The sequence below is a fragment of the Silurus aristotelis genome, assembly GCF_946808225.1.
Source record: "Silurus aristotelis genome assembly, chromosome: 13".
Lineage (NCBI taxonomy): Eukaryota > Metazoa > Chordata > Actinopteri > Siluriformes > Siluridae > Silurus > Silurus aristotelis.
Genome location: NC_139586.1, coordinates 6,112,835 through 6,135,494, shown reverse-complemented (window position 1 = coordinate 6,135,494; position 22,660 = coordinate 6,112,835). Strand labels below are relative to the sequence as shown.

The window sequence follows — 22,660 nt, the reverse complement described above, 5'->3', positions numbered from 1 at the left end:
GTCTTTTATAAGTAGATTTTTCTTAGGTAAAGGCTCAGATTTGGAGGGATCATGGATATAAAGTGTTCCATGAACTGGGATATTTGTATGCTGCCATCCCCTCACTCTCACACGTTCACTCAGGTTTGTTGATGGTGGTGTGGCGATCGTCTCTTATTCCAGAGAACCCTCATGTTTGTGTCACCTTCTGGTCCTCCCTTTTAGTTATGCTGCCATAGCGAGTCTTGCCGGATTCCCAACTGCACAGTGTCCTTAACTTTCATACAAAAATAAAGACACATAATTATTCATATCTTTCTCTTCCTGTCAACCCTCTTCTCTCTCTCTCTCTCTCTCTCTCTCTCTCTCTCTCTCTCTCTCTCTCTCTCTCTCTCTCTCTCTCTCTTTCTCTCTGTTAAATTAAACATGCTCCTGAGGTTCCAGTGACCACTCTTCCTGCCCCTCTCCCCTGCTCCACTTAGTCTTGGCCTGCCTCTGGATGGTGTTCTCTTCGATTGGAGGCCACTCTGTGCAGCTAGGGATGGTTTCTCATCAACGCCCTGGGAATCTATGAAATTACAGAGTAAGAACAAAACTCTGAGGATTTGGATTTGGACTGTAGTTAATGTCAACAGTCTGCTACACTGACTCAGGACTACAGTTTGCATTTGATCTGATTTGATTTGCTTTTGACTGCACACCTCAACATTGTTTATCTGTAATAAATGGACATTCGGTGCAACTCAGATGAGGATCAGTCTGGATCCTCTCAAGGTTTCTTCATTATGCCTTCTCAACGAATTTTTCATTGCCACAGTCGCCACCAGCTTGCTCATCAGGGACAAACTTACCCTTATAAAGAACATCTTATTAGCTCTTTATCATTGGATCATCAGTGTAAAGCTGCTTTGAGACAATGTTCATTGTTAAAAGTGCTATACAAATAATAATTAATTTAATTTAATTGAAACTCCTTCTCAGAGAATTTCACCTGAAACTCCATTACAAGGTTAAATTAGCTTATTTTAACTACACTAATTTAAGCCAGGGGCATGTCATGAACAAAATTCATGCTAAAGATTGTTTTATTTGCTGCTAGCTACTATTTGTGAGAAAACGTGGGTCTGAACGTGTCATGGATTGATTGCGTAAAAGTTCGGATGAGTCTTTGTCTTGTGTGCATCGGTTTTTAACTGTTGTACAGTCTAACATTATGACAACTGATATCCTATAGTGTGACATGGGGATCATGTTCGTACAGTCTGACAAGCAACAATAGCAAAGAACTATTAAAATTCGCCTAGTGTGCACCCTGCAATAGAATTGTGGTAAAAAAAATTCCACCACTTTAACAACTGGATATGTCCAGTTCCAACACATTTGCATGTACTGTATGCTATCTGCCAGCTGTCAGAGAACTATCTATATTAGATGTTGTAAACTCATACAGAAAGTTAACATCACCTTTATTTATTTGGCACAAGTATGACTGATTTATCCAGTTGTTACAAGTTGAAAGAAAAGCTCAGAGGACAGACAAGACACTGAAATGACAGTGACCCAGGACAAAAAGGTCAAATCACCAAAGTGTAAGTAACACTTGACCATGGTGGCAAAACTTGATTCACTGGATAGTGCTAAAAAGGACTCATAATAAATTTTTTGCACAGAGGGCTGTATTTGGAAAGCCAACAACTTACTAATCAACAAGTAGGGTTAATAAGTATTCAAGTTGAAAGAAGTATACACAAGGTTCAGTTTAATAAGTGCTATAGTGTTTTTTTTTACACAATCCCATAACCCCTGAAGACATTTGATGAAAACGTTTGATGAAAAATGTTTACTGATATAGTTGACATTTTGCGAAAGCCCAGAACTGCTAGTGAGCGTGAAACATTTTAGCTTTTACAAATGGAGCCTGAGGATAAAAGCATTCCTGAATACACACCAGAACTGCTGTGACTTTTGAGATTAATTGCATTGATTTTTTTTTATTTTTTATTTTTTTATTTAAATTCCAAATGTAGTCAAAGCACTCAGAAGACACTGCTGTCAGAAAGAGACCTAATCCATGAAAGCATGCTGGGAGAAAGAGTTTAGATTGTGAACCTTGCAAAATGGTGAACAGTACAAAAAGGCAAAAATGAAACTGATGTGACAAATGAGTTTGGGTTCATAAGGAAATGTGTTGATGAAGTGTCACAGATGAGGCAGCACAAACAGAAGGTGTAAGATGAGACAGATAAGGCGTACAACCAAAGAGAAAAAAAGCACAGAGGCAAACACAAAACAAAATAGTTAGATACACCAAGCAGCATTAAAGCATTACTTAATCATAAAATCTTACAGATCACAACAGATTAGCATTGGAGAAGACCTCAGTGATGCTAAACATCTGCACCGGAGAAAAACTGCCTCCCAAAGACAAACTGAAAGAACTTGATATTTTAAAAAATATGAAAGAATGCGTAAGAAAAATGGTATTCAGAAACAGGCAACATGAGGAAAAACTACAGCACTAACCAAGGACTTGATGCTAGCTGGGAAGTGCGCCTATTACTTAACAGTACATCTCAACAATGATGGAACTACGTATAATGAATGGACATTCGGATCTTCCACCCAAATGACGATTGTTCTCTTTTGAGTCTGGTTCCTTTATATTAACCATCTAAGTGAGATTTTCCTTGCTATAGTTGCCTCTGGTTTGCTCTTGGATAAAGTTATAGGCACTAAGCTTATAATTGAACTAGCTGAAAGTACCCGTGCTTCGCTACGGAAGGCAGAACGCTAAGCAATATGGCAATAAGCAGTAAGCACTGAGCAGGACTGGATGATCAGAGATCAGAACGTAAAGTCAACAAATAACGTACTACCCCTTTGTAGTACGGATACAGGGCAAACTACTTTGAAAATAATTTTTATCGTGCATCTAACATGTAATAAGAAACAATGTAGTAAGTTTCATCCGTACTGTTATTTCGAAGAGTTTACAATGCGTGAGAAATCGAGTTTTTCACGAGTTAGCCGCGATCCAGGGCAAATTTTTCAAAACCCTTTCTTAGTGAGCACCTAAGACCCAAGAGGAAGGTATGTTCCAAATTTCATTGCAATCCGTGCAGTGGTTTTTGAGATTTCGTGATGAGTGAATGAGTCAGTCAGTGGTATTTGAGCTTTATATATATAGATTTAATTGAAAGTGCCTGAGATGAGTTTTCCAAAAGGTTCTTCGCTGTCTTGTTTGTAAGTGTTTTCAAATGTGGGTACACAGATACATAGTCTACATTCATAATACCAGGCACAGTTAATTTAAACCGTGCAGCGATGATACTGTCTCGAAAAAAGTACGACCCACGCAAGTCAGAAAGCTGTCTCTCACATGACACCTTCTAAACCTGCCATTCCATAGGTCCACATGAGACAACACACCATTGACCAGCGGTTCATAGTCCTGTTCTTGTTCCTGCTTGTTAGTCTTATTGCTATACGTTCAATTGTCAGGCTATTGTATTTGCTTCTCTGGGGTTTTATAAAGTGTCACAGAGCAATTTCATGCCACGTTGCCTTTCTAACTGCATCTGCTGCCACTTTGCTACATAAAGAGCTTGTTAAAAGAGTTTCCTGTAGGCTAATATAATGTCATTTGTAGTAGAAGTCATGAGGTACAGTACAGAACAAATTCCTAATCAGTGTGAAATCAGAATTCCTGTAAATCTTCCAAACACCCACAGCTGACTGAATGTGACTAAAAATGCTGCCTGGATTTTTTTTTTAACTGTCTGAGAAATTTATTCTGTTTTGCACAACATGAAATGCACGACTATTTCTCGCTGTAAGTGGTCTCTTAGGCCCAGAGGTCCATCAGGGGGCCTCATGATTTTGACACTAAATATATAAAACAAGCACACTGATAAGAAGTTGTACATAGCAGCTAGTTTTACAGAGAGACTATGTTGTCTGAAAAGAATAAAAACAGCATTTTATATAACTACATAAGGTAACTACTATAAATAATGTCCAAATATCAAGTAGAAGTGGCGACTATGAAGTCTTCATATCAAAATAGGGTGGAAATGTGCAAAAGCAGAAAATCAAAGGAGGAACAGATACAAAATAGTAACAAGAGATGACAGCTACATTGTTTTCTAGTTAGTTTGGAATGCTTTTTTGCTTCTGAAATGAAATAAATGTAGTTAATGACTACGTAGCTAGTTAGTACTAAGTGTAAGATGTTTTAGGCTTAGGGTCTAATGATACATTTTAGGTGCTGATGTAAATATTTTCATTAGCATTAGGATCCACTGAAGTGAAAACAATTTTTAAGCCTGATTTAGTCATGTAAATGATGCTAGCTAAGGTTAACTACTAGTGAACATCTTCGTGCTAAAATAACCTGATTATCACAATCTTAGCATTATTTACTTTTGTCTTAAGTACTTGAGAATCATCGAGGAGTGAAGATGCACAGAAGTCCCCTGAATGTTCAAAGAAGCTGTAATCAGAATATATAGAGGAGATGTTTACCTGTCTCACAAAGGCGTCCAGTAAAGCCTGAAGCACACACACATGTGCTTGGAGCTTCACATGTTCCTCCATTGAGGCAGGGGTCCTTACAAAATGCTGGCAGAAGGAAACAGACAGTCATCATTCTTGGGTTGTAATGTTGCTAGTGTTTCAGCAAGAAAGTTATACACACTTCAATCCAAGGCGACATTTTATCAAATTAAAAAGAAACAACTGAACTAAGAAAAACCATTATGACACAGAAAATATGACCTAATATATAACAGGATGAGTGTTTTCCCTTCACGGTTAATAAATGTATTATTTATATTTTGAGTTTACCAGCATTGTTATCATTATCATTTGAGTATTGTGACCTGCAACCCACAAAAACTTGGTTGTGTTTACAATTAACTAACATGCACAACAGTATCGATACATGTAGATAATACACTGTCTGCAAATAATTAAAACAGAGTTTATAATTAAAACTGTTTATGGTTCATCAGTCACATAAATAAATGAAAATCATTAAGTACGATGACGATCCATTACACCAAGTCTGTTTCTGATAAACAGAAAAAGTGTTTTTTCTTCATGGTTAATATATTTTTTTGTGTCCAAAACACTCTCTGAACCATTAATACACTAAATCATCTTTTACATTGCCACATGCTTAATAGGATCCACAGATAAGGTTATTTATTTTTTTTTTACTGCTTTTTTTTACTGCTCACTTGCATGGTCAACTCAGGTCCCCTGGTGGTCTAGTGGTTAAGATGCAGCGCTCTCACCGCTGCGACCCGGGTTCGATCCCCGGTCAGGGAACCATCCCCAGCCACTCTTAGTGCCGGTCCCAAGCCCGGATAATAAATTGGGGAGGGTTGCGTTAGGAAGGGCATCCAGCGTAAAACATGTGCCAAATCAAAACGTGCGGAGGATCCGCTGTGGCGACCCTTAAGGGAAGAAGCCGAAAGAAAGTTTTGGGTCCCCTGGTGGTCTAGTGGTTAAGATGCAGCGCTCCCACCGCTGCGACCCGGGTTCGATTCCCGGTCAGGGAACCATCCCCAGCCACTCTCAGTGCCGGTCCCAAGCCCGGATAATAAATTGGGGAGGGTTGCGTTAGGAAGGGCATCCAGCGTAAAACATGTGCCAAATCAAACGTGCGGAGGATCCGCTGTGGCGACCCCTAACGGGAGAAGCCGAAAAGAAAGTACTTGCATGGTCAACTCAATTATACATGTCACAGTCGCTGAGCCTGGTCGGGACTCAAAGTGTGCACCCACCACCCGGAGAAGTTCCCTCACTCATACACTCATAAAGGAGAGGTGGGGGTTGGGTGACATCACATCAGCAAGGTGAGCTGAATTCAAATTAATATTATGGATGACAGAAAAGGTCTTAACCCTCAGGATCCCAATTCAGAAAAAAAAAGAAAAGAAGTAGGGGGGAAACGTGCAAAAGATAAAGGTGTGTATGCAGCTCTATCACTCATCTCGTTATAAGGATAGTAAAGGCAAATGCATTTAATAAAATAAGCCAATACCTGTAAATTACTTAGTTTATGGTGTGTTGCCTGCTATGCTTTTATGCATATAGCAACAATATTTATTTTGGCTGCATAACATTATAATTTATAGCATGCAGTTTATAATAATGTGTGTAGCAACAAAACAATTACAGCCTAATTAGTCTAGTTGGATTGTAGTTAAACTAGTAGCACTTATTGATTTGGTTGCCTTTAATTGAGGCGATGTCATAAAGGTTTTCTGTGACTGTACTGAATAAGTCCTGAACTGAGTTCAGTAAGGGGAATCTTACTACTGTACTTTTATTTAAGTGAAATTTTAAAGGAAGCACTTTTACTTTTACTTTTACTGGAGTAATATTTTACGTACTGTATCTTTACTTTTACTCTAGTACATGCTTTGTGTACTTCGTCCATGACTGCACCCTGCAGAATGGTTTAAGACTGCAACAGCACCCTTAAACCATAAAGAAGAATAATAATAAAAAAAGTAAAAGAAAGAAAGAAAGAAAGAAAGAAAGAAAGAAAGAAAGAAAGAAAGAAAGAAAGAAAGAAAGAAAGAAAGAAAGAAAGAAAGAAGTGTTTATTTATATTATATAAGCATATATTATTACTGCAAAGCCTTTTTATCTTTGCATATCCCAGCTTGTTAGTAACTACTGTTAGAAAACATAGTCAGCCATAAGACAGTGCTGGAGTAGGAAGAGTTAAGAGCCTTGGCCTCAAAAACCTAAAAGGTGCAGCTTGGCTTCCAAAATTGTTCAGCTCAAATCCCAGTACTAGAACTTTAAGCAAGGCCCCTGATCAGTTATATATATAAAATAATTGTAAAGTCACGCTGGCAGAATTAGATGTCTGCCAAATGCTACAGTATAAATGTACTGTACTGTAAACCAAGAGCCATTATCAGTTTCAGTTTTATACATTTTTATTTGTAAAGTGCTTTTAACAATGGTCTCAAAGACACTTTACGGAGGTAAAGCAGTTATAAAGTTGTATAAATGGTGTAAATTTAGTGCCTATAAGTTTTGCATGAGGAAGAATCCTTGAAAGAAACCAGCCTCAGAAAGGAACTCATCCTCATCTGGGTGGCATCAAATGTCCATTTACAGTGAACCCACTTATCTCGACCTCGGTTAACTCGCCAACCCTATTAAGTCGACGTTTTTTAAGTGGAACCACAAAATTCCCGCTTTGTCTTAGCATTTTCTAATCGGTTATGTCAATTCTTTTATGTCGCTGAACCCTAATATCTCGAGCACAAGGGGGGCAAATTTGCCGCTTAACGTCGGTTATGTCAGGAATCCCCCTGCCACGCCCCCTTCGGCGGCTGTCAAACCTCGGCATTCCCCGAAGCACCCTGCTTCTTCTCCCGCACGGAGCTCCTCGCAGTCATGCTGATCACACACACCTGACTTGCATTCACTCACTCATCCCATCTCCTAGTTAAGCCCCTCACCTCCACACACTCACGGTCCGTTATTGTTTGTGCATGATCGTATGTGTTGGTTCATGTCAGTCTGTGTAATCGCGTATATGTATCCCGCCACATACCCTTCTTCTCGGACTCCGCATGCTTTTAACGGCACACCGGATTACCCCGATCCTGCTGTTTTCCATGTTCACGCTGTCTGCACCACGTTTATCCGTTGCTGCCCAGCGCTGTGCTTTCCATAGCCCCGTGGATTCTCTACACAAACTGTCTCTGCTTTCACAGAACTTGGTGGACCGCGCTCCTGGAGCGCACCACTGGATATTACTGCTTCGCTACAAGTATTGGTGAATAATCTCCTGAGTATTCTCAAACTTTGTTTGCGTTTACTTCGGCTTCTGCCTCCTTATCCGCATTACAGGTTATCTCGATCTGCATGACCAATCAAACAAATCGTGGCAACGCTGTTGTGTAAAAAAACCTACAAATACACGTGCATGCACATTCTCATTTAATAACGCACATCATGTACATAAAGAAATTTCAAGCACGTTAATATATTGCCGCCATATTGGTTTTCGTTTATCTCGATCATCGGTTATCTTAACGCTTTTTGGCGTCCCCCTAGGCCGGCGACATAACCGGTTCCACTGTATTACAGTCTTTTCATTGTTGATGTGGGCAGTGATGAGCTCTTAAATGCAATTGCCTCATATTAAGATTATTCCATATTTCCCATTTTACACAGGGTTTGTTCACATATTTGCTAAGGTTTAAGCAGGAGGTGGGGGTTACTGATCAGAAGGTCAGAAGGCTGACCCTGCACTCTGACCACAGCTTTCTACATAGCTGGAATATTTGAAGAAATAACAATCTCCCTGTGGGATCAATAAATTATTCTTAAAAAAATAAAATAAAAGTAGTATGCTCATGAAACACTAGTAATAGAATTTGCCAGCATTGTTACCATGATCAGTTTGGTATTGTGACCTGCAAGCTGCCAAAACATTGTTGCATGTACAATTAACCAACATGTTCAACGTGTACATGTTGAAACAATATGTACACTGTCCCTGTGCACGAAGATATAAGCTGATGTGTCTACTAGATCGAAAATAAAATACTAAATAGATATAAAAAAGAAAGCTGCCAATAGATTTGCTCTTCTGAGCTAGTGTTTTATGCAAAACCTTGTCATGCTCTGCTGTTTTTCTATCTGGTAATATTGCTCATTGTTAGACACAATGGCAAAAATAATTACTGGGAACAAATTCTTTCACACTCAGCCTAATTTCTTCTCTAGAGTATTCATTTGTCTGCTGGGTGAATTTGGATGACGGTTGATTTGGCTGCTGCTTTACCTGAGTGTTCATGTGTTGCTGTATAACCAGCATAAAAGTAAACATTATAGTAAAATAAGTGTGCATTTGGAATTAGTGTGTTCAAGCAGCTTCATCTTATTACAGCTTTGTTAAAGGTGTGGGTCTATTGGTATTTTATGCATTTTGTATTTATACTGTTAAAGAGATAGATTGTTATGTTAAACATGGCTAAAGTTTCAAAAAACGAATCTTTCTGTTTCAAATACACTCCATTCTGGTTAATATTAGTTTTGAGCTTTTTCAAGTATGGCCCATTTATGACGTTATGAAGGCCGTAATTCCTTGGTATGGGCACTTCTCAGCAACAGCAACTTCTTAGTTTTAATTCAGTGCTTACCAAATAGACACATCTTGCTTTGGTCTTTGTTGCTGCTGTTGTTCTTGATGCTCAATTTCAAACTAAGGTCCCGAATCTGGATCAGATATACAGTGCAACATCGATACTCAACAAAAATTGCGAATTAAACTCAACAAAAATTGTAAATTACTTGTAATGTTTTATTTACTACTTTAAATGAATAATACAATAATAAATAGTTTTCAAACATTGTTATGTAATCTTTTAGAACAAACTCTGTTTTGAAACTTTCGAGCCACTCGCGGTACTATCGTGGTTGCGAGTGTCAAGGTTCCACTGTATACGGCTGGATCTGATTGTTAGCCATAGTTCATTGAAGACTATAATGTTTTTGTTCCTGTTTTATTTATAGCAATGTCACAGCTTGCATACGATCGCTACGCAAAAGCTGAGGGTGCTCGCAGTCTTTTGCATCATCCACAACACACCTCCAGGAACCTGGCTGTTTTCGCAGTAAAGTGCAAAGCTGTAACTTTCTTTTATAAATTTTATCAAACTAAAGACTTTCTAATATGAATGATGCAATACTGCTCAGTAGGTACTCAAGATTTAAATGATATTGGCCAAAACTGTGTGTTATGTCCAGTTAAACAGAATTATTTTCTATATGGATCTGTACAAATGATGAAATAAAACTTATAATAGAAGATTTATAGGTTTTAAATACACAGTAGCTCGACAATTTTGCAGTGATTTAAGAACTTCTAACTCACAGTGAATCAATGCAAGCTAGACAATTTAGACCAGACCCATCATCTTTAGCTTAATTGTACATCTCTGTAATTTAAAAGCATCAGCTAAAATAATGAATGTACTGGATTTATTTAATTTTATTGGACATTATTATACCAGAATGCCAATGTACCAAAATAAAAGTCAAATTTAAATACAAAATGTTGTCAAATAATGAAGACAAGTTTAATTATGACCAGGTGACCCAATATTTTTGGAAATATAATGTATGTCCATGCATTTTTTTGTCAATAAAATCAGCATCCATGAGTCCAAAGTAAATAACTTCCCTCTTGCTTTTCTCCCTTCCTTCTATTTTGCAGAAAAACCTTTGATGAAATGAGATAAAAATCCAAGTCTAAGATGAAACATCCTCTCGAAGTCAACACTTTCAGGATTATGGAGTCGTCACACTAGTCATCCCCCTTGAGATATCTGAACTCAGCTAACACCTCAAACCTCAGGCAGCTTCCTTCCTACCACTTTTTTACTTGGTTGTTGCTAATCCCATCATGTCTAGAAGCACAGTCATGCCTTATATTACACTTCCACTGTTCTGATTATGTTTAGAAGACTGCGCTTCACAAATCTATCATTTGTGATGCATGGATTTATAATCCCGCTATCGTGTCACCCAAAACAGGATGGAAGTCCTTTTGAGTCTGAATCCTGCTTCCTGTAAAATAATCTAAATCTACATCTGGAATTAAAGTTGCTATAAAGAAGTGTTGTGGAAAAAATACTGACTTGAATTAATTCCATGGAAACTGTTTATCCAGTACTCAGCTATAATTGTAAAGAAATCATTAATTTATTTTTCTTTATTTTATTTTTTTTTCTTTACAGTGTCCTAAATTTATATCCTTTAAAACGTTTTCAATTGTTTTCTCTTCAGTTTACAGCATCTAAGAAATGCAGCAACAACATACATCATCCTGCAACTCATAAGATGAAGTTTTGGGGTCTTAGGAAAAATCTATTTCCTGGAATAAAACATATTTTTCATGATTTATAATTTTTTTTTAAACCTTTGCAAGCAATTAAATTACAATTACAGGACCATTGTACAAAGTTACCAAATACAAGAACAATGCTAAACCTGTATACACGTAGAGCTAACAATTCTGATATGCTCTGGTGATAACTAATGAAGATGTGAGGTCAGACATAGAAGAGGCAGAGCAATAAAAACAGATTAAAAAAACAATAAAGGAGAAAAAATAACTTATGAGAGCAAGAACTCAAGGTATTTTGCACAAATAATCCTATTATCTTATTGCTTTCTGTTGTGGGAGGAGTGTTGTGCCAGATGGTCATTACTGCAGAAGCAGCACAATGAAACCACACAGTGAAGATTACAGAAAAGAAACAACAATATTGAGTAAACAAGAGATTAACAGAAAGTGCGATCACACACAAGCAAAGGTCACTGCAATACAACACGGACGGCTGGTTCTAAAATCAGAGCAATAAATGATACGCTGCTCTGAAGAACTACTGTACTGTTACACAATCAATGTTCCATGGCAACAATGGAAAATACTTGCCTTAACACCAGAATCACTCAATTATATTTTTATATATTTTTTTCCATAAACATGTATTAAATCATTCCCAATAATTAATTTTCCCCATTTTATTTCCTTTTCTTTTCTCTTGGTTTTGCTGCTTCCAGGAGTGTAGGTATATAAGAGATTCTATCCAATCATATGTCTACCATTACATGTTCCCAGGGTCAAATGAATTCTGCCTTGAGGCCCTCAGTGTGTGCCTGGAGCTTATAATACATGAAAATGAAACCGTTGCTTTAACCAATCAGATTTCAAGTTGACAACACCAGGGCCATCTAGCAGGTGCACAGTAACATCTGCATTTTCATGTCCTTTGATTGGATGGTCAGAGAGTGCACCAGTCAGGGCTCGTAAACCACATCTGTAGCAAACTGTACAACTTGCTGAACTGTCCTCATTGGGTTTCTTGCTTCAGTAATTCCATTCATTGTCATTGTATGAAATACCTTGTAATGTACAGTAGCGCTCTGTAATACTTTGTTTCTGTATATAGTAATAATGGTTTTGACAATTATGGTATAAAGAGGTGGATTGATTCAGTCAGGACACCACTAAAGGCATATGTATGAAATGCACGGTCCGGAACTGAGTCGAGCTAACAATGTGAACAGGGCCAGGCGAGGACGTGAACGAGAAGCAAAGCAAAAATTGAGAAACTAGGTAATGTGAAACAGCAGTGAACTGAACTAGTTACTTCACCTACAGCATGTGACTAAGAGTAAAGTGTAAAGTGTGTGTGTGTGTGTGTGTGTGTGTGTGTGTCATATATATATATATATATATATATATATATATATATATATATATATATATATATATATATATATATATATATATATATGTGTGTGTGTGTGTGTGTGTGTGTGTGAGAGTGTCTAATTGGTAACACCTGTTCTCAATCAGTATGAGGGAGTGTGAGAGCGAGTGTGTCTTGAGAGTTAGCATCTATGTGCTCCATTCTTGCATGCTGTAGCGACTGCAGAGAGCTGGAGTGTTTTCCTAGCTGAGAGTTGACAAGGCTGATAAGCAAATTTTTTTCATATTAGAAACTGAACCTATACTCATGCAATTGTGGCCAGTTGTGACTCAGTGGTTAAGGCTCTGGGCTACTGATCAGAAGGTTGGTGGTTTAGAGGTCCCAGTTTCATGACTCATTTTTTCTTCCTAAACAACAGTGGTGGACAGTAATGAAGTGAATATAATTTGATACTGTACTTAAGTTGCGTATCTGTATCTTGCTGAATTATTTCAATTTGGGAAAACTTTAACTTTCAACAGCAAGTAGTACATTGACAGCTGACACTAACTTTTAATTTAATTTTACTGGAGTAATACAGAAACAGTTTCTTCAACACTGTAGTCAGCCTGCTGAACAGTGCCCCACTTACCCTCCGATGACCCCCTTCAAAAACTTTTGGACAGTCACTTTCATATTCTAAATTTTCATGCAAACTCACACTTCTGTATACAATATTTATTTCATCCTAGCTTGTGTACATACTTCATGTCTGTATATGTTTGGACAGCCACTTTCACGTTTACATTCTAAATTGCACTACTTCTCATGCAAAGCCACTTAATTTAATATAGTTTATATAAAAACTGTGTACACATTTCATATCTGTGTATATGTTTTCATTTGACACTAAGACAAATTCCTAATACTGTAAAGTGCTCTTTGCTAAACCCTTTGCTGTACCTGGCAATACATTTTTTTCTGAGTCTAATTCTTTAACTCAAGTAACTCGCCCACCACAGCCGATGTGTTGTTTGCTTAGCTTAAGAGCATACTAATCGGCTCTCAAGGGAGTCAACTGTTAGCATTTTTAGCCGTGTGGCTATATGCTTCTGGCGGCCATGCTCTAATCCCAGATCGAAAGAGCCAGCCAACCTGAGGGTGGTCCTCTCCTCGGCAGTGGTGCAGCGGCCCTGACAATTAGATTTTGGGGTGGGTGGTTTACACCTCATTACACGGTCCCTGTACCTCCTCGACACCACCAGGAGGCCAGACTGTTAGCTCTCCCACAAGATGTGTCTCAGAGCGCAGTCTCCCTTCACCGGGTGACTCCTTCCATCCCCACAGGGCACAGGGCATTCATGGCTGCAGGGGATTGCCCCAGCTGTTCTGAGAGGGTCAGAAGCTTTGGAAGACCTGCCAGACATATCTTGTTAGGTTCTGCACACAATAGAGAGGGGCTATTAGATTTAGTTCGGGTCCTCTCCTCCCTGGTTTAACGGGTTGTGTACCACCATGGTGAGACCCAAGCAGGCTCTGGTCCTGGTACAGGAATTCTGCACCCTCTTAAGAAAAGGGGCCATCGAGGTGGTTTCTCCCTTAGTCAGGCTACTACAGCCAGTACTTCGTTGTTCCGAAGAAGGATGGCAGATTGTGGCCGATCCTATATCTGCACTCCTTGAACCGCTCACTCATGAGGCTCAGGTTCAGGATGCTTACTCTCAGGGAGGTCATGTTTCAGATCAAGTCCAAGGACTAGTTTGTCACGATAGATCTAAGGGACGCCTATTTCCAAATAGCCATCCTTTCCACTCACAGAAAATTCCTGAGGTTTGTACTCTCGCCCAGCACCTTCACCAAGCCCCGCTATGGCTTTAGGGCATCGGCATTCTAAATTATATAGACGATTGGTAAATATTAGCTCGATCAGAGCTTCAGGCGGTCCTGCATCCAGATGTCATTCTCGCTCATATGAAGGAATTGGGGTTAACACTAAACGCAAAGTAGAGTGTGCTTTCTCCTCTGCAGATAACCACCTTCTTAGGCGTAGTGTGGGCCCAGATCGAAGTCATCCTAACGGCAGTCAAGAGAGTAAAAGTAGGCCAGTCACTTACTATGAAGCAGTTACAGAGACTGCTCGGTCTAATGGCGGCAGTGTCCAGTGTGATCCCACTTTGCCTCCTCCATTTGAGACCCCTCCACTGCTGGCAGAGTCAGAGGGTTCTCCCAGAAGGGCAATCCACTCCGTATTATCAAGGTCTCACGGCAAGTCCTTCGAACCTTAAAAATATGAAAATAACTTATTTTTCTGTATTAAGGCCCCATTTTAGGAGGTCCTTGTCATCGCGTAACACTAAGGACGGATTCATCCCTCACGGGATGGGGAGCGGTCATGAGTGGCCACGCCGCCCAAAGTCAGTGGGACAAGCAACATCTCTCGTGGCACATAAACTGCCTGGAGATAATGGCTGTGTTTTGGGCAATTAAACACTTCCTTTGAGACCCGAGAGAAGTATAAGTTGTATGAGAACTTGTCAGTGGTCTCGTACATCAACCAACAGGGGGGTCTCCGGTCTCGCTCCCTATACAGATAAGGCAGATCAGTTGAGAGCAGTTTATATCCCGGGCCATATAAATTGGAGCGCAGACACCCTTTTGAGGCAAGGGCCGAGGCCCAGGGAATGGAGGCTCCACCCCAGGGTGGTGGAGCAGATTTTTTGTGGAGTTTTTGGTGGAGTTTTTGCAGGAGCAGTTTGCCACAGGATTGGCTCCGTCAACCCAAAGGTTTACGTGTCCGCTATCGCGGCTTATTGTACCCCGCCTGCGGGGCAGTTGCTGGGGAAACCCCCCTCGTGACGCATTTCTTACGCGACACCCACCTTCTCCTTTTACAGAAGCTAATGGTGCTACCATCGCTAACCCTTTTTGTAGCTTCCTGGTTTCCTGGACTTGCCTATTGGCCAGATTTCACACGTGATTTAGAGCGCGTGGTCCCAAAGCGTTTCGACGAAGCGTCTCGTTCCCTCAGGGAACTAGGGTTACATACGTAACCTGGTGACGTTTAGCTGATTGTGAAAAAGACTGATAAATGGTACATAAAAAGCAGCTTGAAAAGCATGTATTACATTACAAAGTTGATTACACTTTTTTTATGGCCTTTTAGTATTATTTTTGTGTTTTGGTATATTCATTGTTAAAATCATGTGCAAAATATGTAAAGGTTGTAATTTCTGATACACTATTTATTTATTTTATTACTAAATAATTCATTCATTCATTCATTCATTCATTCATTCATTCAGTCATTTATCTATTTATTTACTGGAACAAGTGCCCAGTAAATCATGTTTAAATAAAGTAAATGTATATATATATATATATATATATATATATATATATATATATATATATATATATATATATATATATATATATATATATATATATATATATATAAAAGGCATGATGGGAAGCCACTTTGTGCTCTCTGGCAGGGCAGAATAATATAATGAGAAAATAATGTTAGGTCTTTCCCTCTCTTTCTCTCGCTGATTAAAAAGAGATAGCTGTGATTACTGTGTGACAAATTGCTGCAGGACTGACAGAGCAATCGCCGATTTCTCACATGCTTCATGTTCAGACAATGAAGGTGCAAATTGGAGGGAAGGGGATGAAGGATGTCAAAAAGAAGGAAGATGTACAGGGACGTTCTATAGATTTGCATCAATGGGGCAATGCCTATGATTTGTCCTCTACACTCCCTCGTTGCCTGGTAACATATGGGCCTTTACCAGCACTGTGCTTATGTTGGATTCTGTAATTGAGACTGGATGAAATTTACTCAAACTTTGCTCGTGTTAATTTTGTTTATTTTAGTTGTGAGTTTTAGGTCTACTACCTATATAAAGATACAGGACATGAAATTAAAAGCATGCCCTCTTTGAATTTTATGGTTTTACTTTTTCTTGTCATTACTTATTTTACAAAAATAAAGCCATAATGGAGAAGCCATGTGTGACAATCTAAGTACACCTTTTGATTTAATAGCTTGTAAAGCCACCTTTATCAGCAATAACAAAATCATGTTCTATTAAGACATTGTGGAGGAATTGTGGCTCACTTTTCTTAACAATGTTGCTTCCGTTCATTGAGATTTATGTTGACTTGTTAATGCACAGCTCTCCTAAGGTCCTGACACAGCATTTCATTGAGGTTGATGTCTGGATTTTGACTGGGCTAATTGCATCACCATGATTCTATTCTTTTTCAGCCATTCGCTGTATATTTGCTAGTGTGCTTGGGATCATTGTCCTATTGCATGTCCCAATTTTATCCAAGCTTTAGCTGTCATATTAAAAATATTGTCATATAAAAAAAGATAATGGGAACACAGTTTTAGACTGAAACTACTGAAATCACATATCATCTTTTAGCAGGTGACAGGCACAAATAACAAACAGCCTGAAAGTGAACGAGATTAGAGACAAACAAAGGACAAGTTGCCAAAAAAAATAATGGATGAGCTCTGTATCAAGCGACTGCTCAGGCATTTTCAGTCGGAAAGATTAGATCAAGTCTGAGAAGATTTATAGTTGAGGTGAGCAAAATACAGATTTGTTTTTATACAATAGTTTTTTTGTAAGTGTTTAAAAAGCATATATTTACAAATTAGTTATACAGGACTTAGACATTGACCATGACGACTATCTTTAAAGGCATTACCAGATAAAGCAACAACAACAATAATCATAGCAGTAATACCAGCAAACTCTCATGCACTCATTCAGGATTAATGTTGTTAGTTAGGATAAAATACTTAGACCTGCAGAAGTCATTGCTTGCTAGTTGCACACAACATACATACATCTTTTAAACCACTACAGGACAAGATTTGCTTGCTCTCCTGAGAACTGCTCTGAGGATTTACCCACATGGCAAGTCTCGAAATTCCATTTAGCAAAAAACGATCCACCTATCCTTCATCAGCTATTAGTGCCATTTATTAATCTGTCATCTCCTTTTAGGTGATCATTTTGAGCCTGAATTCTTGACTAAATTTATCTTTTAGTCTCATGTGGGCCCATTTCACTGCTCCGTCCAATCACCACATATCGATCGATCGATCGATCGATCTATCTATCTATCTATCTATCTATCTATCTATCTATCTATCTATCTATCTATCTATCTATCTATCTATCTATCTATCTATCTATCTATCTATCTATTCTTCATTTTTACAATTTTAATTACAGCAACAATTCCATATTTCTATCGCTTTCTGGATCCCTGTTTAATCCCGGAGCTGTACATGTGATATATAGGAGATGGCTAAGGACTCTGAATGATCTGGGGATTTAGTATGGAGGAACGTTTTAAATTTTCTTTGACACAGTCTAATGAAGCAACATAAGAGAAGACTCAGTGCTGCCAAAAGGTAAAATACTAAATGCAGGAGTACCAATAATTTTTGTCAAGATATTTATTTTGCTTTTTAAAATAAAAGATACATTTGTGTCACACCTTTAGTGTAAAATGAAGCTGACCATAAAGACAGCTTGGCCATGATATTAAAAAAAAAAAAAAAAAGAAAAAATACTGGGTTGAAAGGGAAAATACAAAACAAAAAAAATACAACCTTCAGGTGTTTTGCGTAGGAGCTCTGCATATTAACAAGAGAGTAAACTGGAGCAGACTTCAAAAAGAGCATTTTTAGCTGATAAAAATGTGCAGGTGTTTTTAACTCTGCAATAGTATCCAACTTTGCAGTGTTTTGCGTTAGTCTGTGGATAAACTCCTAGAATTGGGGTGTGGTCTATAAGACCAAAAAAATTACTTATATATAAATAAATTATTAAATCAAGAATTGCAGAAATACATACATAAATTTATATTTACATTGTGGTTAATTAAAAGATCATAATGAAATGATCAAACTAAATTTGATTCATTTTTAAATATACTTTATTTGTGCTAGTTCTGTATCTACATTTCTACATTGCTGCGTTCCTTCATTTATTAATTTCTGTGTGTACATGTTAATTCAATTCAATTCAATTCAATTCAATTCAATTCAATTGATTTTTATTTGTTTAGTGCTTTTAACAATTAACATTATTTAAATAGGCGTGGCATGCTAAACCTTAGTCCAAACCATGATTGGTCAGCTGAGTGATCCAGACAATTTTAAAAACCAGCTAATCAAATGAAATAAAAAATACAACATTGATTATACATGAGAAAGAAATAATTGTCCCAACAGCATTTCAGTCATGGAGAAAAGGGTTTTATACAGATTTGTCCAATAGAGATAATTAAATCCATGATTCACTGCGAAGGACCATCCATTTTAAATGACCACACTTTAGAGTGATGGAAAGCATCTAATCCATGCTTTAAAAAAACATCATGTTAGTAGAATATATAAAACGTAATAAAAGTGTAATAGAACCTGCTGATGAGTTGACGGTGAACTGTGAAACAATCTTTTATTTTTTTTGACCTGACAAGGACAATGAGAGAAGGTGTGATGCTCGACACACAGTATCCCAAAACTCAGGGTCGCACCTTGGAGCTGTGAGCTAGCAACACTATGATTAGAGTTAAGTGTAAATGAGCATGATTTATATCACACTAGTGATAGGATGTAAACAGCGAAACCTGTTTTTATGAGTTCGCACATGCAACGTGATATTGCACAGATTTATCAGTTGCGCCGAAAATGCTCAGGCAACCCAAATGATTTTATTCCCTGGTCCACCTTCTTGACAGATGTGTAAACAAATCATTAATAACCAAAAGTGAGTGGTTATTTGCCCCATGATTCTTTCTAGTTTTGTTGAGAAATACAGCAGCATGATTAACAACACATAGGCGCTAACAGCTGTTTGCAAAATCTGCAAAAAGATTGACTTGTATTGAGAAACACTTCAAGGGCAAACATAAGTAGTGGAAAGAAATCTCTGATGCCATGACATTGTGACCTGGCCATGACTATAGTAAGTATTCATGTGTTCAGTAACACCGGGTTTAGTAAAAACATCAGCTATATGGCTGAACATACGTCAGGCTATATGGTTTACACCTGAAACCAGACGGATAGAGTGCTCAAGCAGAATGTGGTGACAGGAGATATCATATGTTTTGTGATGGTTGGAGCTGAAAAAGAAAAGATTAAGCTTATCTAGAAAGGCAATATTAGCTAACCAGAATGAGAAAATATAGAGTGTGAAATTAAAAAGCTGTTCTGGTCATAAATTACACTGCACTGATATCAAGTGTCATGAGGAGGAATACTACTACTACTACTATTACTACTACTACTACTACTACAACTATGACTTTCACTACTGCTAATAATAATAGTGATACTTATAATACTAATATACTAGTATAATAGTAATATACAATTCTATTGCTAATAGTAATAGAATTTTCAGAAAGATCGCAAAAAGAGTCTAATTGAAAGTTTATATGATTTTTTTGCATCACAAAGCCATATCCAGCTTCACCACAGTACATGAAGAACAAAGAAAATCCTTTAACACAGCAAAGTTACAAAATTAAATAGTTCCTAATATGTCTAAAAAAAATGTAAATAATTAAAACAACAAATTTGCTCATCTTTTCACAGCTTAGCATCTGTGTCTAGCATTTGGTTTGTCTGCATGGAGTTTTATTTAGAACATTTTGTTTGGTTATTGTGGGATCAGAATCAGAACGGTTTTCATTGCCTAACAACACAAGGAATTAGTTTTGATGCAGAAGCTTCTTGGTACAACAATATTTAAATAAAAAAATTAAGAAGGTTTTTTATTTGTAGTTCGGCAATAATCTCACACATTCATGTGAGGCTTAAGGTCATTATTTATTTCCATTGCTAACTCTCAGAACCCCACTTGCTAAAAAAAACAACACAGTTTCACCTAACCAAGCATGCAGCACTGAAGCATTATCTTCATCATAAAGCAGAGCTGTCCAGATGTTTTCTTATGGAGGGAAAAAAATGATATGCATTATACCACATTGTTCCTCTCATTTATTATTTCATTATATTTACAAATAATATATACAACCCCTGGCAAAAAGTATGGAATCACCCCTCTCAGAAGATGTTCATTCAAATGTTTATTGTGTAGAAAAAAAAACAAGCACATATATGCCACAAAACAATTTTCACTCAACAATCCAAACTTCTGGCTGTATAAAACACTTAAAAAACAAAACAAAGAAAGATAACTATAGTCAATTACAACTGTTTTTACAGATCAAAAAGAGGAAAAAAATATGGAATCACACAAATCTGAGGAAAATTATATGGAATCACCATGCACTTTGCATTTCTAAAACAAACACCTGTATCTGATTACAACTGCTAATTAGTCTGCAGTTAAAAAAGAGTGCTTGTACACATTAGTGACGTGTTGAACCAAGATGATTGACATAACTCATGGCTCCAACACGAGAGATGTCAGTTGAAACAAAGGAGAGGATTTTCAAACTTCTCGAAGAAGGTAAATCTTCACGGAATGTTGCAAAAGATGTTGGTTGTTCCCAGTCAGCTGTCTAAAATCTGGACCAAGTACAAATCAAATGGAAAGGTTGTAAAAGGGAAGCATACTGGTAGACCAAGAAAGACATCAAAGCGCCAAGACAGAAAACTTTAAGCAATATGCCTTGAAAACAGAAAATGCACAACAAAACAAATGAGGAACAAATGGGCAGAAAGTGGAGTCAATGTCTGTGACCGGACTGTAAGAAATCGCCTAAAAGAAATTGGATTTACATACAGAAAAGCCAAACGAAAACCATCATTAACATTTAAACAGAAAAAAACAAGGTTTCAGTGGGCTAAAGAAAGACAATCTTGGACTGTGGATGACTGGATGAGAGTTATATTCAGTGATGAATCACGAATCTGCATTGGGCAGGGTGATGATGCTGGAACTTTTGTTTGGTGCCGTTCCAATGAAATTTATAAAGACAACTGCCTGAAGAAAACATGCAAATTTCCACAATCATTAATGATATGGGGTTGTATGTCAGGTAAAGGTGTGGGAGAGATGACAGTTATTACATTTTCAATAAATGCACAAGTTTATGTTGAGATTTTGGACACTTTTCTTATTCCATCAATTGAAAGGATGTTTGCATATAATGCATCGTGCCATAGGGTAAAATCTGTGAAAACATTCCTACAGGAAAGACATATAATGTCAATGGCATGGCCTGCAAATAGTCCGGACCTCAATCCAATTGAAAATCTGTGGTGGAAATTAAAGAAAATGGTCCACGACAAGGCTCCAACCTGCAAGGCTGATCTGGCAACTGCAATAAGACAAAGCTGGAGACAGATTGATGAAGTATACTGTTTGTCATTAGTTAAATCCATGCCTCAGAGAATTCAAGCTGTTATAATAGCCAGAGGTGGTGCAACAAAGTACTAGTAGTGTTTTTAATTTGGTGATTCCATATTTTTTTCCTCAGATTTTTGTGATTCCATATTTTTTTCCTCTGTTTGATCTGTAAAAACAGTAATTGTAATTGACAATAGTTATCCTTCTTTGTTTTGTTTTTTAACTGTTTTATACAGCCAGAAGTTTGGATTGTTGAGTGAAAATTGTTTTGTGGCATATATGTGCTTGTTTTTTTTTCTACACAATTAAACATTTGAACGAACATCTTTTGAGAGGGGTGATTCCATACTTTTTGCCAGGGGTTGTATATAGTGTGGGGGATATTTTCTTGGCACACTTTGGGCCCATTAGTACCAATTGTGCATCGTGTCAATGCCACAGCCTACCTGAGTATTGTTGCTGACCATGTCCATCCCTTTATGACCACAGTGTACCCATCTTCTGATGGCTACTTCCAGCAGGATAACGCGCCATGTCATAAAGCGTGAATCATCTCAGACTGGTTTCTTGAACATGACAATGAGTTCACTGTACTCAAATAGCCTCCACAGTCACCAGATGTCAATCCAATAGAGCACATTTGGGATGTGGTGGAACGGAAGATTCGCATCATGGATGTGCAGCCAACAAATCTGCAGCAACTGTGTGATGCTATCATGTCAATATGGACCAAAATCTCTTAGGAATGTCCAATTTATTGTACATAAAGTACCAAAATCTCTAAGGAATGTCCAATTTATTGTACATAAAGTTTAATGCCTAAAAAAGCTATTCCGTAAACTTTAAACATCAAGATCGTCATTTTATTTATTTTATTTTTTTAAATGTTTTTGCAAATGCCATTTTTTATTTTTTCTTCTTTTTATATATGCCATCGCCATAACCCGTGGGCCCTAGTTTGGCAATCTCTGCTATAAAGTATTTTTTTTTGCCAGACTGTCAGAAATGTTATTAAAAATTGTCACTTATTTGTCACACAAATTATCACTGGAATGCAGAAAATAATTTTTAAACACATACACA

The 22,660-nt window shown here is 37.7% G+C and overlaps 1 protein-coding gene across 2 annotated transcripts in view; it reads right to left on the bottom strand.

The window, feature by feature from the left end:
- Window positions 1–22,660, bottom strand: part of LOC310735413 (protein kinase C-binding protein NELL1-like) — a 275,873-nt gene that overhangs the window by 37,677 nt on the left and 215,536 nt on the right. Inside the window, exon 15 of one of the 2 annotated variants that reach the window (XM_083558150.1) lies at window positions 4,504–4,599. The exons of the other annotated variant lie outside the window; for it this stretch is intronic. Coding sequence (XP_083414276.1) covers window positions 4,504–4,599 — 96 coding nt within the window. The remainder of the gene's footprint in view (window positions 1–4,503; window positions 4,600–22,660) is intronic. 2 annotated transcript variants of the gene reach the window in all.